Source organism: Bemisia tabaci, chromosome 9 (genome assembly GCF_918797505.1).
Source record: "Bemisia tabaci chromosome 9, PGI_BMITA_v3".
In the NCBI taxonomy this organism is placed as follows: domain Eukaryota; kingdom Metazoa; phylum Arthropoda; class Insecta; order Hemiptera; family Aleyrodidae; genus Bemisia; species Bemisia tabaci.
Window position 1 is genome coordinate 11,381,552 of NC_092801.1, and position 18,000 is coordinate 11,399,551.

The window sequence follows — 18,000 nt, forward strand, 5'->3', positions numbered from 1 at the left end:
TAAAACTTTAAGAGATCAAATCGAACGTTCAGGGCCATAGACCTGTTTGGCATGTGGAGAGCATTGGAGGGGATCTAAATGTGTAGGAAGGCAGAAAATGTAGATCTTTTTCGCTCTAACACCAACTTCTTATTCTAAAAATGTACATATTGCAGGCATTTAGTCAAACAATGAAAGATAAATAATAAAGTGGACAGTATGTCAAGGCGTTTGACAAAATGCCAAGAGGTGATAAGGCAAATTGTTGAAGGAACAGATTGAAGTTAAGTGAGCAGCAATTTGAGGACAGTGTTTGCGATAATGTACGGAGAGGAGTGGACATGACATATGAAATATCTAAGTGATGCTGAACTGTGCTTCAAACACAGCATATGCTTTTTGGCAAAGACTTTGGCCATGCTACTTCACGTTTTATTGCCTTACAAAACATAATTTCTATTTCTTACTTTGCCAACAGTAATTTACATTTTTAATTTGACTATTTCCCCAAATTGTAACAGACTTCACTAATTGTCCAGAGGCCATACAGCATTTTATCAAATGCCTAGACGATTAGTCAAAAATAATATTTGCTAATTGCCTGAGACATACCCAACCCCATATTTATCAAATTAATGTAGAGCCATTTTCATTTCAAGAAAATTTCAAGCCTCTTCAGCCAATAAGTTATATAAAATGCCTTGAGTTGAGGCTGGATGGAACGACCTTTTGCACGACTGTGTAGTTGATGGAAAATTTTAAAGAAAAAAAAATCAGTGGAATAATTCAGCTCATGGCTTTGAAAAATATGTTCAAAAGACGAAACATGAGACAAACAGCAATGGCTTAAGGTTAACAAATAAGTAATCTTTTATCTATAACAAGACAACAGTTTTATTAATATTAATTGTAACAAAGAATGTACAAAATGACGGTACAGAAAGTCAAGTTTCACAAAAAAATTGGAGTTAGGTAACTTAGTCATTTTGCCTACTGCACAAGGTTCTCTCAGAAAATTAAAATTTACGAACACACACAAACTTGAGACCTTGGAAGATACCATAAAAGTGTTACATTTTCCGGGAAAATACAGTTAACATCATTCAAAATAATAAGTGATGCACTTGAGGAGGAGGGCTACAAAATTGGATAGCCATCAGGCCTAACAACCCTTCTTGTTTTGTTAACCTGTCGTAACTTTTTTAAATTGCATCATTGCTTGCTGCAAAAGTAGCGAACTTATAAGGAAGAAACCCCTATATTTAGACTTTTATTATGCTGCAACTGTTATGAACCGCAATGCCACTTCATGGACAGTGAAACATTTCTTTTATCAAGAGGCTTCTAGTAATACCAGTGCGCTAATAATTCCTCATCTAATGCTACAATGCAGTAGATTCAGAATTTACTTAAATACTGCAAATAATTATAATCTATGACAATTTTAAAACATTTGAAAATATTTGTCAAAAAAGAAGAGCAGAATAAATACTCAAGCAGTGAATTATTCAAAAAATTAAAATCCAACCTTGCAGATGAGGTTTTACCAGTCAGGCTGCAATTTGTTTTATCTATAACTGAAGATCTAGAACTCTTTTTGAATTTTTTTTCAGTCGAACTAACTACTTTTCTCTTTCTTGTATGAAAAGTTATTGTTAGTTTTGATCGCTTTAAGTGAAAAATTTATCACAGCAGATGAGCTGGCTGAAGCCAATTCTGGCAAGAAATTGACGGAAATTTTTGTAAATGGCTCCAAAAATTTACAATATTCCAAAAAGGGGAAAATTTGTAAAGGTGCAAAATTTTACCTCAAGGGTGTAAGTGAAAAAGAGATTCAGCGTTGCTGCCAAGATTGCCGCTCCCTTTTTGTCCTTATGCTTAAAAAAATTGTAGATAAAAAGCCCTTGAAAAGTAAAATTGTAAAAGGAGCCTCATGTTCATCCCTATGAGTAATGATTAAGCCTCGCCTGAGAGCTTCTTGCCTAACATTAGCTGTAGAAGAGTTCATAGAAAAAACATTTACCTACCAGCCCTTTTCTGAGGCAGATCGAATTAGAAGAAATTATTAACCTCTACCTGTTATCAGCTTGAAGAAGTTGGAAAAATTTGAACACTAAAATGACAGGGTTGACACTTTTCTAATGGCTTTATGTCTTAATTTACAATAACTGACAATGAGCCAATTTTTTTTACCTTTATTAAAAAAAATCATGATAATGTTCCACAGCAACGCATCTATAGAGCGAGGATTTTCAGTCAACTCAGAGTGTCTGGTTTAAAATTTGCTGTGTGAATTCCTGGTTGCTCAACGTCGAATATATGATGAAGTCTATATAGAAGGAGGAATCCCAAAAATTGAAAACTCGAAAAAGCTAATTTTTGTTGCCAGGAAAGCTTCTGCCAAGCATTGTGAGGCACTGAAGTCTAAAGCTGCAGCAAAGGCTACAAGGGAAGAAATATAACTGCATCTGACTTGGAAAAGGAGGAGGCAGCCGATGAACCTCCTGCAAAGAAATCTAAGGCGTCAGGAGAAAAACAGGCAAAGGGCAAAAATTCATCGACTCCCCAAAACGAAACACAGGTAGAAGAATCAAGCAAAAAATCAAAATCTAGGCCTAATGCTAACTATCCCAAGTGCAGCAATTCGAAAGGTTCCTCTTCAAACCCAAAACAGCCATCCCAAAAACCCGTTAGCATGCCAAAACCCATTGCGAAGGACAACTCTAGCAGCTCTGGGCAAAAGCTCTTCTCCGCCAAAAATGCTTGTAAAGGATGTTTCATGGCAGTTGAGCCGGAGAGAGAACAGAGTCGATCAAAGAGTTTATTTGCAAAGTCATAGAAGAAAAGAAGCAGGGCTACACGTCTAAGTTCATGAGGAATTACAAAGAGCAAAAAACGTATTTGTTTTTCCAATTATTGATGATTTAACCACTGTCAAATTTCATCAGGTGTTAAAATTCTGACGCCAAAATCTATGTTTACAGGACAAATACACATTTTTCTAGAAAGATTTAGACTGCTTCAAGGAAAAATGATTGCAGAAGGCTCTTATTAATCTATTTTTTTGTGCCACTTAAATTTTGTGATATTTTCTTTTTTTGCTACCTATTTGCGTTGAAGTGCCTAATTACTTCCCATCAAGTTTTTCCTAAACGTTCTCATTGTATATTTATTTTTCAAGATATTCGTTACCTAGTCCTTCTCATACATACGTACTATTTTCCTTAAATGTTCCTTTTTTTAGTAGTAGGTACGTTTTATTCGTTGTTGTAAGGTCCTTGACCAATCTTCCCTTGAAAATGATTTTTATCGGTGCCTACTCAATGTTCGTTTTTGTTTCTGTTGACATTTTGTAAAACTTTTTCTTACCGATTTTTCTTGTCATCTGATGTCATTTTTATGACAATATATTTCTGAAAATATTGTTGAATTATTGTCACAATACTTTCAAAGTATTTTGTAATAAATATTTTTGGAATACGTTCTAGAGAATATTAATATCGTATCACTATAATGTTTTGGTAAAAATATGTTCTAAAGATATTTTTAAAATATTGTTGACAGCCTCAAATTGTTCGGATAACTATATTGCGGAAAGGCCGGGCCTGACAAACGTTTAAATTTTATATTGGGGGAATTAAAACCCCGTAAGGTCAGAAAAATTCCACCAGTAAAAATAAAAACAATATTGCCCTCGGAAATCCTAAAAGAAATCAAAGGAAAAATTAAAGCAAAAAAAGCACCAGGTTTTGATAAGATCTCTGGTCTCATTCTTAAAAATCTGCCTAAAAAGGCAATAATGAAATTAACGGTGTTATTTAATGCAGTCATTCGATTCAAGTACATATCATCACAGTGGAAAATGGCTGAAATTTTTGTTCTTTTAACTTTGACTGGTAACGGTTGTCCACTTTTCCAAGTTAAAGAAAAAAGACATTTTTATTTTAGTAATAATCTTGTTTTTATTTTCTCTCTTCATTTGTTAGAGGTAGTTTTATTTTTGTACAGTTAAAATGTGTCTTATCATAAGTTAATATTTAATTTAACAGTTAAATCTAGCTTTTAAAGATATTTCTATACATCTAAAGTGTATACTATTATTGAAGTATTAAAAAAAAAAAAAAAAAAAAAAAAATTTGGGGGAAGCGAAAAAGGCAAAATATTTCGGAGTTGTCTTGAATTCGACTCCTGATATTTCACACTCCGATCTCCTTACATTTATTCTTCGGTGCGTCACTAAAAATGGAGAGCCCGTAGTAAGATTTCTGCATTTTGTACCGAAAATCGGTCACAAAGCCGAAGAAATCCTAGATGCCACGATAAATCTTCTCGAAGATTTTTATGTTTTTTTTATGTTTTTTTTTTTTTTTTTTTTTTTTTTTTTTTTTAAAAAAATAATAATTAAACATGTATTTCGACGTGTTTCAACGGTGCGTTATTTGCCCAGGCTTTTGGAATACCCGAGTGAGAAGTTAGAAGATGTGCCCACTCTTAAAGCGGAAAACAGACTGCTTAGGGAGTATGTAGCAAATTGCACTGCAACGAATCAACAAACCATCGCAAAGTACTCTGAAATGCTTCAACAAACCATCGCAAATTACTCTGAAATGCTTCAACAAACCACATGTATACTAACCATATGTAACCATTGTATACTGTTATTGTTTGTGAAAAATGTGCTCTGCGGAACGTTTGAACTTTTGCATTTTCAATTGCAAAAGTTTACTTGTGAAAGTGAAAAATTTACTACTTTGGATTGTCCCGTTTTCCTAACTTGATAAAGTTCCTTTCTTTTAGTCATCTTTTGTGAAGAATGTTCTCTGCGGAACCTTTTAAGTGCTGAAGGCTGAACTTTTGCATTTTCAATTGCAAAAGTTTACTTGTGAAAGTGAAAAATTTACTACTTTGGATTGTCCCGTATTTGTCTTCAAGTAAACTCCTCAAGGTTTGTATTTTTTTGAAATTTTTTGTTTTCTTTGTATGTTTCTTTTAATTGGCTTTTGAACTTTTCCGAAACATTTTCATCCTTGAATGCACCAATCTATACTATTTTTTTATAAAATCGCCTTACTTACAGAGACGGTCCAAACAGATATTATAATTTATTTAAATAATCAATCCATCAGGCGTTCTTCCCTCCTAATTTTTGTTTTTGTTTTTTATTTTTTTTTGTTCTTTTTTTATGGTTACACTTTCAATTTTAAGTCAGTTTCATTCTTTTCTATACGTGAAGATGAATGATATTTGTATTTTTTCGTTTATTCTAGGTGAAATGGCTGAATCTTATGATCTCGTTTTCAATGTAGATGGGATTGCAAGTCATTTCTCGGCAATTCCAATGCCTAAAGATGGTAGTTGCTTATTTCGGTCACTTTCTTCTATTCTTACTGGATCCCACATCCATCATCATCGATTTCGTCAAGCTGTTATTGAACACGTTGGGCTTAACTGGACCACATTTTGTGCTTTGACTGCAGCTCCAGATGGTAATAATTATGCCTCAAAGGATGCTTATTTATTATCAATGTCTTTGAATGAAACTTTTGGTAGCTACTGTGAGTTACTTGCAGCATCTCAAATTTTTTTTTTGAAATGTTATGTTTTTTATCAAGACGGTTCAATGAATAAGATAGGTGATTTGACAGTACATGACTAGATATCAACGATACTAAATTAATCTATTTAACTTGTTTTCGCAACTGTTTCAGATATACATCAATGCCTGGGGCGAGAACATTCCAAACGAAGATCTTTCTGCCAAAAAAATCAAGTTCTTTAACTTGGTATTAAAAGAATACAAAAGTACGAAACATCTCGAATATAATTCAAGATCTTTCTATGAATTTGTAAACGAATAATTCACCTGCAATAAAATACATTGACATGACATTGTTTGTTTGTGAGTTGTTTATTTGTTTGTTATTTCTCATTAAACTAACCCCTTTTGAGGACATCAGTAATAGTAATAGTACATCTACCTATTTAAAAGTTAAGAATGTTTAATATTTTTCACTGAATAAATTTTCGCAAGTCGTCGGATAAATTATTTTTTTCTTCATGTTTTCCTTGTTGCATTCACTTACTCTGTACACCTTTTCTCTTACAGCCATTGTGAACTCGGAAACTGTACGTCACTTTGAATCCGTAAGAGCAGCCCATTTCCCCTGGATGGTCCTGCAGGGGTTGCTACAAGCTCACGAATTGGTAAACTTGTACTTCGCTCTACGATGGGCGATTGATGCGGCCCTCCTCGCCCCAGTGACCCTGTATAACAAGCTGCCCCGGAGAATCCTCCATGACTACCCTCATATTGTGAATTGGCAAGCTGCATCCCTATCGTACAAATTTACTTCTCACCAACTACGCCGCTATGCAGACAGAATAGACTGGTGTCTATTATTCCGCTTCGGAAAATACCAAAAAAGTAACATCGGTGGAGCATATTATCACACCTCTAGTTACAACGCCCATTGAACAGCGATATTATCCACTAAATCCGGCAATGCAGCATATTATGGATGAACAGATTCAAGCGCTTCTGGAGCGTTGATTAATTCGACCTAGCAAGAACCCATGGAGCAGTCCGGTGGTACTGGTGAAAAAACCGAATGGGAAGTATAGATTCTGCATCGATTACCGTCAGCTAAATAAAGTGACGAAGAAAGACGCGTGCCCCATGCCTTTCATCCAAGCGACCCTGGACAAACTCAAAGGAGCCAAAGTAATGAGCAAATTGGACCTAAAGGATGGATATTGGCACATTCCACTCGCGGAATCTAGTAAACAATATTCCGCTTTCACAGTGCCAGGACGTGGCTTATTTGAGTGGAATTTTATGCCACAGGGGTTGCATTCTGCGCCTGCAACTTTTCAACGGCTGATCGACAACGCTTTGGGGCCAGAGTGTGACGATTTTGCCGTCAAATTTTTGGACGATATTTTCATCCTCTCGCCAAATCTGTCGACGCATAAAGAACATTTACGACTGATTTTTTCTAAACTAAAAGAGGCAGGATTGACCCTAAACATGGATAAGTGTGATTTTGGATGCACCGAGCTGAAATATCTCGGGCATTTGAAAACCACAGATGGTATCAAACCCGAACCGTATAAAGTCGAACCATCCATCGTCCTTGTCCAATTATTACATCTAGCTACCTCTTTTGAGATTCCATACATACAGTGCTATGTACAAAAAACAACTTTCGTGAAAGGATGTGGGAAGCTGGCAGACTACACCTGGTCTTACAAAGGCGGCTTTCGAGGTGAGATCGTAACGTTAAGTAAGACTCAATGTGAGCAACTCAACAAGACCAGAACTTACGACCTAAAGGGAGATCGGGAGCTGAAGGTTGAACTCGAAGACACTGAGTACACAGGTCATTACATTACGGCAGGCTCCTTAAACGCTCGTGGTGATTGTTCTGGAGCATCATACAGCTTCAACGGATATGAATATGATGATGCTGTTGCTGAAGTGCATTTGAAGGTTCGAATATCATCAGGTTCTGGACAGTACGTGAAAGAGACAGGCAAAATTTCTTTAGAATCGGGTTATGAAGCTCTATATAATGAGCGGAAGATATCATCCGCTTCAGAGACAGAGTATGCAGGTTATGGGTGTCTTGTCATGACGCCCTGGACGCAGCAACAGCATGGCATTGCCGCGGACGCCTACACCTTGCCCGATTTGTCTTTTTTCACATGGACGCCTTTACGTGGAGGCAAATCCATTATATAATGGCACTGCGTGGTATAGCCGTCCTGGATTTGTCACCGCCAGATGTGATAGAGAGCTCCCCTCGTCGCCCTCTATCCCGTTTTCTCATTACACTTCGTCTACCCGCCGTATTGACAGCTCGAATTCATTATCTCCCTCACATCCCTGTAACTGCGCAGGCAGATCAACCCTTGGGCGCCCACTATAAACCACCGCTTAGCCACTGCTCTGATCGCAGTTCACAGTTCAGATTTCATCCCCTGGGCTGTTAAAAAAAAAAAAAAACGTTCCGACCTGATTCAAAAACTTCTAACCCTTTCACAGTTTACCCTAAACCTTCTGTGGGTACTTCTCTAACAAATATATATGTTGCTATTATGAAAATTTTTGTGTGAGGGTAAACCTGTCTTGGTTAGACATTATGGTTTTGTTTTACAGCATGCCGTACATATTGGACATACAAGGGTACCGCGGGGCACGGAACACCTATGTAATTAAAGAAATCGGTGTGGTGAGCACGGATGGCACAATCATTGAACACTATGTGTTTAAAACGAGCGTAAACAAACGATACTACACAGGGGATAACGCATGGATAATCAAGAATTACCATCAGTTAGACTGGTCGGACGGTGAAACTGATTTGAGGGAATTAGAGGGGATAATGGAAAGGCTATTAAAGAAAGAGAAAGTGATATATATGAAGGGCATCCATAAACAGAGGTGGATTCGCCCGTACATACACCGGAACGACTACAGCATCAAGAATCTAAGCAAGACACCGCAGTTAAAAGACCTGTGGAACTATCCGAGCGCCCAGCGGTGCTCGTATGAGTATCCTCACTGTGCCCTCGAAAATGCGTTCAAATTATACAATTGGTTGATGGAAAAAAACTGATTATTTCTCCAATTCACCCTCCCCCGCCTCTATCCATAAACGAAAATTTTTTTTATTTTGTTTTTTAAACGATTTTTTACACAAATGTTTTTTTTCGGTCCAGAACAAAGAAAAATGAATTACCAAGGAGACCAAAAAGGCACCAACGAAATACTGAGTGCGATGGAGAAAAGGAAGGCGGCCTTCGATCTTCCTACGACGAAAAAACCGCTGTTGACAACGGACTTTTCAGTAGAGTCCATTCCGATCCCCAGCGGTAGCCCCGCCGCTACCAGCAGGGCATCCGAATGGAGTGGAGGCTGTCCCGGTAAGTGCCTAGCCATAAATTATTGTTATTTGGTTAGGTTAGATTAGGTTAGGTTAGGTCGTCATATATGAAAATCCGCCAAGGATGAAAGAGCCGCTGATTCCATGCTCCGCGTTGCAGTTGCCGCCACCGGCAAACTCTTGGTGGTCTGAGGACCCTCTCTACAGGTTCGGGTTTGAGGGATTTTTCCCTTGAGCCCCCCTCCCCCTCCGCCATCATCGCCTCCGCCATCAGTGTGCGAGAGAGACCCGGGCAACCCAACAGCAGAGCTTTTGAACCAGAGACGTTAAAAACCATACTAGGTCTGATCCATACGAGGATCCTGATTTGAATGAATGGACTAGTGGATGATTATCTGATATTATGCAAGACATGAGTGACCTGAGGGTTGCATTTCAGCGGGAATTGTTTTCTATCAGATCTGATTTGCCGAATTTGCTTAGAGCGGAGGTTGATAGAGCAGTTGTTCCGAGCTGCAATAAGAATACTCAGGCTACCCATGTTTCTAATTTTGGTAATTATAACATTCAAAGACAATCAGGTCAAAACGTTGCCAATAGCATCATGAGCCCACTATAAACCACCGCTTAGCCGCTGCTCTGATCGCAGTTCACAGTTCAGATTTCATCCCCTGGGCTGTTAAAAAAAAAAAAAAAACGTTCCGACCTGATTCAAAAACTTCTAACCCTTTCACAGTTTACCCTAAACCTTCTGTGGGGACTTCTCTAACAAATATATATGTTGCTATTATGAAAATTTTTGTGTGAGGGTAAACCTGTCTTGGTTAGACATTATGGTTTTGTTTTACAGCATGCCGTACATATTGGACATACAAGGGTACCGCGGGGCACGGAACACCTATGTAATTAAAGAAATCGGTGTGGTGAGCACGGATGGCACAATCATTGAACACTATGTGTTTAAAACGAGCGTAAACAAACGATACTACACAGGGGATAACGCATGGATAATCAAGAATTACCATCAGTTAGACTGGTCGGACGGTGAAACTGATTTGAGGGAATTAGAGGGGATAATGGAAAGGCTATTAAAGAAAGAGAAAGTGATATATATGAAGGGCATCCATAAACAGAGGTGGATTCGCCCGTACATACACCGGAACGACTACAGCATCAAGAATCTAAGCAAGACACCGCAGTTAAAAGACCTGTGGAACTATCCGAGCGCCCAGCGGTGCTCGTATGAGTATCCTCACTGTGCCCTCGAAAATGCGTTCAAATTATACACTTGGTTGATGGAAAAGACTTGATTGGCTGCTACCGCAGCCGCCCCGCCCGCACCGTTGGCTTCCCCGGCCAGTCCTTCGGAGTCTCCTAAGCTTACGGAACTTATACCGCTTACGCAAACGTTCACGGAATTCCCAACAATCTCGCCTAACGCGGACGCAGTCAAAAAAAGACTGCAGTTCGAGTGGAAAGAAAAGCCTAACCTATTAAATTCGCACACGTGGGATCTTACACCACCCGGCTTGAAAACTGTGACGTGTGGAATCACGTGTGGTGAAAATGAGTGGAAGGTGAAAATAATGTTCTCGAAACTGGATTTACAAAACGGTTTCCTTACACTGTCCTTCCACGAGTGGGAAACATTTAAGCAATACTTCGATTTGTTGGATGCATATTTTAGAGGAGATTCAATGCCGCGGTCTGAATTCCCTATCGGGAATATTATCTTAAAATTTAAAGAACTTTGCAAAAAGCCTACCCTGTTGATGACAGATGGAGGTGGGGGAAAATTTGTTATGTATGATCCGGTGTTCTCAAGATTGAAACAATTCACTCGACAAATCGATTTAGCAGCGAGAATAAACACGAGAAGAATTACAGTAATTCAAATGATATTGGAAACCGAAATCCGGATGGAAATAGATCCGGTATTGGGAATTGATGAACTGTATAATTGCGAGACCGACGAGGACCTACTTCTTTACGAGGCTCCAATTGTATAAAAGGAAAACTGTACATACTCCTCGAGTGGGTAACGTTCAAAGCTTATTACGATTTTTTAGACTCCTATTATGATGGAGATTCAAAGACGCGGACAGAATTTCCCATTGGCAATATCATTCTAAAATTTAAATAACTTTTTAAGAGACCAACCCTTTTGACGACAGATGGAGGTGGGGGAAAGCTTGTTATGCAAGTGCCGGCGTTCTCAAGATTGAAACAATTCACCCGGCAAATCGATATAGCGGCGAAAATAAACACGAGAAAAATCAAAGTAATTTTGATAATGATGGGATCCGACAATCGGATGAACATGGATCCGGTGATGGGAATCGATGATGTTTTTGTGTGCGATAGTGATGAGGAGCATCTAATTTACCGCGAACTGCTACTGCACCGAAAGAAAACTATTGTACATACACCGCAGGAGGAGAGCGCGTTTTTTCAGATTTCTGGCTATCCGTTATCGATTCAAAAGCGCACCGTCCCGCCCTTTTCCCTTTTGAATGTACGTGTACCAGCGAAGTTCTTCCTCCTTTTTGGAATTACTCGTAGTGTAGTTCGTTCTCTTCTTAAACCTCAGCACTTTCCGTCAAAATCATGGAGCAATCTGACGACATGGGATATCTTCCACTTCCAACTAGTGATCAACTTCGTCAGATCATCGCGAATCGTGAGTTTCTAAAACTTTTCACGTATTATGAATGTGTCCGCGATCCAACTGCACTTGAAAATTTGTGTGCTTCATTAGACTATGATCTTAGCCAGCAGTACTCGGATTTCATCCTTGAGTTAGCTCGAGCTGAAGAGGCTGTCGCTCCAAATCTTGTAGATGATAGACGTGATAATACATTGACAGGCCTGATTCGTGAGGCAAAGACCCGCGATAAAGTTGCGATCACAGACTATGACATAACTGGCTATGCTGGTAGCCTTGTTGATGACTTGCCTGATATTCAACCCGAATGGGTACGTTTCCAAGCTAACTGTCGTGAAGCCGTTGACGTTCCGGAGGAAATGGTAGTAGACTACTTCACCTCAGCCTAGTGCTTCAGATGACCAGCAGCTCGATCAACCCGTGGACGATATGGATGTTTCAGCCTCCCTCCAGTGTATCGATCCTTCGATAAAGCCTCAACGTGTTTATAATTGTCATATAGAGACTCTTTACTCTCGTCTTGTGACCAACGATAATGATATCAGTTATCATCCTATGTCAGTAGATACTGCTAGGAGAAAAAGAAAGATTTGTGATATTGACCCTAAAGAGAGGGAAGTTTTAAAATTCGTAACTCAAAGACAGAATTTACTTTTTATCACAGCGCCTACGAAACGCAGAAAAATAGATCCCAAGATCATTATTGCGGTAAAAGAGACGAAAATTGAGGAATTTCACGAATACCTTGATAGTGAAGGTTTTTCACATGAATGTTTTATACAGAAGCGGTTTCGTGACAAACTCATCATCCTGCCTAAAGCGAAAACTGAGGCGTTACATAAGTACAGAGAGTTATCGTACAAGATAAGGCATTCCGACGCAAGAATTGCGAGATTCTCACTTGAACTTAGTGGTGAATCAGATATAAGTGCACATCTATATATATATAAAGAAGATATATATATATTTTTACACTATAAAGAAGACTATTATGTTAAATCAAATACAGTCTACTGTAACTCTCAATACCAGTTTGAGTCAGGTTAATAATTACCTAGACAAAGTAGAGTCCAATGCATTGCTTAAGCAGTTAAATTTGCAAAAGTCCCCTCAAGACGTTTTAAAAGAAAACAGTTGGTACTTTGAGGCTTCAGGCGCCACTTTACTCACTTCTGTCGCATTTGCTGTTTTTGCAGCTATTCAGATTAAGCAGGAGTGTTCATCTGACAGAGTTGTGACTTGCGTTAATCGGTCTAACATATCCGGTGTTAACAGCAGAAACACTACTTGGACAGCAATAAGGGGCTATAAGTATTGCGACAAGCAGTACCATTTGGATAGTCTAGCAAAGACTAACATTTGGTATAATAGGATGTGGAGCTCCATCAAGAAAAGTTTTTATCATCATTTACGTGCTATAGCTTTGGCTACAGGGCAAAAAGATTTTATCTCATTCGTTGAAGGCAAAAATGCCATGATGTACAATTCTGAAGACGACTTTATTCGCATGTTAATAGAGTGGGTATCGACAATTAAGGAGAACGTAAATGCTTTGGACCTTACTAGATACGAGGATTTGGGTTGGATGGCAGTATTTCCAACTATAGGCGTCCTTTTCAGAATGATAGCCGATAATTATGGAGAACATGTTAGTACCGTGGCTTTGGGGTGTCTCAGTATCAAAGCTTTAGATACTCTTGGCCCTCGAGTCTACATGTTTGGTACCATTTCCACTTTGATAATTAGTGCCATTAAGAATTCTATGACTTTAGACTCAACCGATGTGAATTATAGCGCTAACTTAGTTGCTGGTATGGTCGCTATACCAGCGGCTTTTTACACTATAAAGAAGACTATTATGTTAAATCAAATACAGTCTACTGTAACTCTCAATACCAGTTTGAGTCAGGTTAATAATTACCTAGACAAAGTAGAGTCCAATGCATTGCTTAAGCAGTTAAATTTGCAAAAGTCCCCTCAAGACGTTTTAAAAGAAAACAGTTGGTACTTTGAGGCTTCAGGCGCCACTTTACTCACTTCTGTCGCATTTGCTGTTTTTGCAGCTATTCAGATTAAGCAGGAGTGTTCATCTGACAGAGTTGTGACTTGCGTTAATCGGTCTAACATATCCGGTGTTAACAGCAGAAACACTACTTGGACAGCAATAAGGGGCTATAAGTATTGCGACAAGCAGTACCATTTGGATAGTCTAGCAAAGACTAACATTTGGTATAATAGGATGTGGAGCTCCATCGAGAAAAGTGTATATATATATATATATATATATATATAATATATATATATATATATATATATATATATATATATATATATATATATATATATTAGGTAATTTTTTCCACGTATTTCTCCAATACAACTGGTAAGACGAATCATCGTTTCTGGAAGTCTGAGTACGTCGTGGGCGACCTCGACTCCTCAGTTTCGGCGGCGATCACCTTAACAAAATTTATCACTAGAAAATCACCAGAAGAACAAGCACAAATTGTAGGCACCATGATCTCCAAGATCACCTATAAAACCACTCCAGCAACAAAAGTACCATTCACACGTGTTTATCTTATGTCGGGCCCAGGATCACATTTTGTACTTCCGGATAGCAATGTTGTCATGTCGCGCTCCGATTTTGCTAGGAAAATTTACTCGTGCGAGGTCGTAAATGATCTCGGATGTGCCTTGAAGAAACTGTTCGTCACAGATGATGAAGAAATGGTGGATTTTGAGTTTACCACTCTTCTTCACGTTTATCACATCACTCCATTCGAATACAGTTACAGCGAAACAAAAGCTCATGAAATTGCCGCTCTCCTTGGAGTCACAATCAAGGTGACCGAAGATACAAAGAAAGCGTCATCTTCCAAAACTAATACATCTACCTTACCTAAACAAAATTGCAAAAAACCTATTAAAGATTCAGAAAACTCCAATTCATCTAACAATTCTTCTGCTGTCCCTCCTGACGATGCTTCAAAAAAGAAGAAAGGTCCGAGAAACAAGAGGAAAGGGCATGATGCCGAAAAACCCCTGGTTCCGGGTTAAAAATAATAATTAAACATGTACTTCGATGTGTTTCAAAGGTGCGTTATTTGCCCAGGCTTTTGGAATACCCGAGTGAGAAGTTAGAAGATGTGCCCACTCTTAAAGCGGAAAACAGACTACTTAGGGAGTATGTAGCAAATTGCACTGCAACGAATCAACAAACCATCGCAAAGTTGTTCTCTCGTTGTCTGTTTTTGTAATGTTAGTGTCATCTCATGCCCTGATGAGGGAGGCAATGGGCCTCCGAAACGTTGGCAAAATAAATACCTAAATTTATATGTGTAACGGTTGAACATCTCATTTAAATCCATCTAAGTATATAAATATATATATAATCTAGTCATGTATTCTAAATTGACAATTTGTTTCGTCTTCGGTTTGTTCACCATGCTTTTGGCTTCGCAGTGCAGTCGACATGTCGACTTCGCCCGCGAGCTTAATTGCCTGGTCACCAAACTGGTTAACGGTATTACATCTTGGAACGATACTAAACCACTAATACAAGCAGTTCTAGATCGTCATTGAGCTTTCAAACTTTCAAAGCGTTCAAAAGCTTTCATACTACAAGTTTCTTACAACTTCTTCTTGTAGTCAGTAATCGAAGTTGTGGATCTATTAATATACCTCTAAATTCAAAATTTTATTCTAAATTCAGGGTTCACGGAAGTTCTTTCTTTGTTTTCATGTTTCATTCAATTCATTTATATATTTTAATATATAAGGGGGTTGCATTCTGCGCCTGCAACTTTTCAACGGCTGATCGACAACGTTTTGGAGCCAGAGTGTGACGATTTTGCCGTCAAATTTTTGGACGATATTTTCATCCTCTCGCCAAATCTGTCGACGCATAAAGAACATTTACGACTGATTTTTTCTAAACTAAAAGAGGCAGGATTGACCCTAAAAATGGATAAGTGTGATTTTGGATGCACCGAGCTGAAATATCTCGGGCATTTGAAAACCACAGATAGTATCAAACCCGAACCGTATAAAGTCGAACCATCCATCGTCCTTGTCCAGTTATTACATCTAGCTACCTCTTTTGAGATTCCATACATACAGTGCTATGTACAAAAAACAACTTTAGTGAAAGGATGTGGGAAGCTGGCAGACTACACCTGGTCTTACAAAGGCGCCTTTCGAGATGAGATCGTAACGTTAAGTAAGACTCAATGTGAGCAACTCCACAAGACCAGAACTTACGACCTAGAGGGAGATCGGGAGCTGAAGGTTGAACTCGAAGACACTGAGTACACAGGTCATTACATTACGGCAGGCTCCTTAAACGCTCGTGGTGATTGTTCTGGAGCATCATACAGCTTCAACGGATATGAATATGATGATGCTGTTGCTGAAGTGCATTTGAAGGTTCGAATATCATCAGGTTCTGGACAGTACGTGAAAGAGACAGGCAAAATTTCTTTAGAATCGGGTTATGAAGCTCTATATAATGAGCGGAAGATATCATCCGCTTCAGAGACAGAGTATGCAGGTTTTGGGTGTCTTGTCATGACGCCCTGGACGCAGCAACAGCATGGCATTGCCGCGGACGCCTACACCTTGCCCGATTCGTCTTTTTTCACATGGACGCCTTTACGTGGAGGCAAATCCATTATATAATGGCACTGCGTGGTATAGCCGTCCTGGATTTGTCACCGCCAGAGGAAGACGCCTGTCCTTGCCACCCCAACCTCCCGAGCGTACCAATGCCAGAAGTACTTTATGGACAACTTGTACCGCAGTTTCGGCCATGGCACCTGGATGACCCGTCTGAATTTTTCCCCTTGCCACCAATGCAAAATTTACAGTTGCAGCCAAACAACGAATAATTAGCCGCCACATTTCACTTCGTGTTTCGCCAAGATTCGCAAACCTTCAGAAAATGTCCCATCTGCAGATCTGCCATTTTTCAGAGCTCTTCATTTATTTTCATACTTCGAAGAAATAATAAATGGATTTCTACAAAGATACGCTTACAGTTGTCAACATACTGTTGGACTTTACGGGGGCGGTCGTTGACCCAAGATTGCAAAGTGTTCGTCGATGTTTTGGAGCGGGCTTTGCGGTCGTTGTCCTCAGGTTGCAAAGTCGTCGGCGTGCCCATTTGTATACTACTCAAATAGCCTCGCCCGAAGGTTTCAACCCCATTTCGGCAACGCCGGCCAGTCAGGAGTCGCATGGCGACCCTGCATAATATGCAGCGTAGTCGGTAAATCGGTGGTCCCGTTTTCTGTGTGGCCGTGTTCGATGTGTAACGGTTGTACATCTCAGCTACGTAGCAGAGGCCAGTTTGTTTTCCGACCAATCGAATTTTCGATCCTATACAATTCTCAATGACGATACGTTTGATCCCTCCTTTTGGTCACGCTCTTCCGCCAAGGATGGAGGAGCTGCTGATTCCAGGCTCCCCCTTACGCTTGCAGTCGCCACCACCGGCAAACCCTTGGTGGTCTGAGGACCCTCTCTTCGAAGTCGGGTTTGAGCGGTTATCCCCACGACCCCCCCCCCCCCATTCACGATTGGGATACTTAAAATCGGAGGATGTTTACCCCGATTTTTCAAGAAAACACCTCACCTTGCAAGCTTCCCATCACTGCAAAAAAAAGGAGTCGCATGGCGACCCTGCATAATATGCAGCGTAGTCGGTAAATCGGTGGTCCCGTTTTCTGTGTGGCCCAAACGTGAACTATTCACACAAACTCTATCCATGATGAGAAAGATATACCTTTTTTCTTCAAAGGCATCGAGTCCCCTCCTAGAGTGGAAATTTTTGTCGGGATCAGCTACGTGGCAAAGGCCAGTTTGTTTTCCGACCAATCAAACTTTCGAGCCTTATCTTTTAAGTAATAAATAGACACCACGGCATTTAGTTTAGAAATTTGTTAAAATTAAGTAGTTGTAATTGATAAGTTGTAAGAATTGACGAATATCTCAGTTTGTAAATAAAAGTTTTAGTTTGTTTTAGAGTCACATATTTCTTATCTTGCATAAAACCCTTCGTTAGCAGTATGAATATGGCAACTTAGATCAAAAGTTTCTATCCAAATTGTGCAGAAAAATATGAATTCAATTGCCTGGGAAAGGACTTCTGGAAAGGACGTTGTTTTCTTTTTTTTTTAAAAAAAAAAAAATAATAATAATAATTAAACATGTATTTCAATGTGTTTCAAAGGTGCGTTATTTGTCCAGGCTTTTGGAATACCCGAGTGAGAAGTTAGAAGATGTGCCCACTCTTAAAGCGGAAAACAGACTGCTTAGAGAGTATGTAGCAAATTGCACTGCAACGAATCAACAAACCATCGCAAAGTTGTTCTCTCGTTGTCTGTTTTTGTAATGTTAGTGTCATCTCATGCCCTGATGAGGGAGGCAATGAGCCTCCGAAACGTTGGCAAAATAAATACCAAAATTTAT

At 39.3% G+C, this 18,000-nt stretch overlaps 1 protein-coding gene across 1 annotated transcript in view; it reads left to right on the forward strand.

Moving 5' to 3' along the window:
• The first annotated feature begins 2 nt into the window (after positions 1-2).
• LOC140225397 (uncharacterized) overlaps positions 3-18,000 on the forward strand; it is a 28,404-nt gene continuing 10,406 nt past the window's right edge. The window contains exon 1 of the mRNA XM_072304169.1: positions 3-8,961. Coding sequence (XP_072160270.1) covers positions 6,656-7,720 — 1,065 coding nt within the window. The 5' untranslated portion in view covers positions 3-6,655 and the 3' untranslated portion in view covers positions 7,721-8,961. The remainder of the gene's footprint in view (positions 8,962-18,000) is intronic.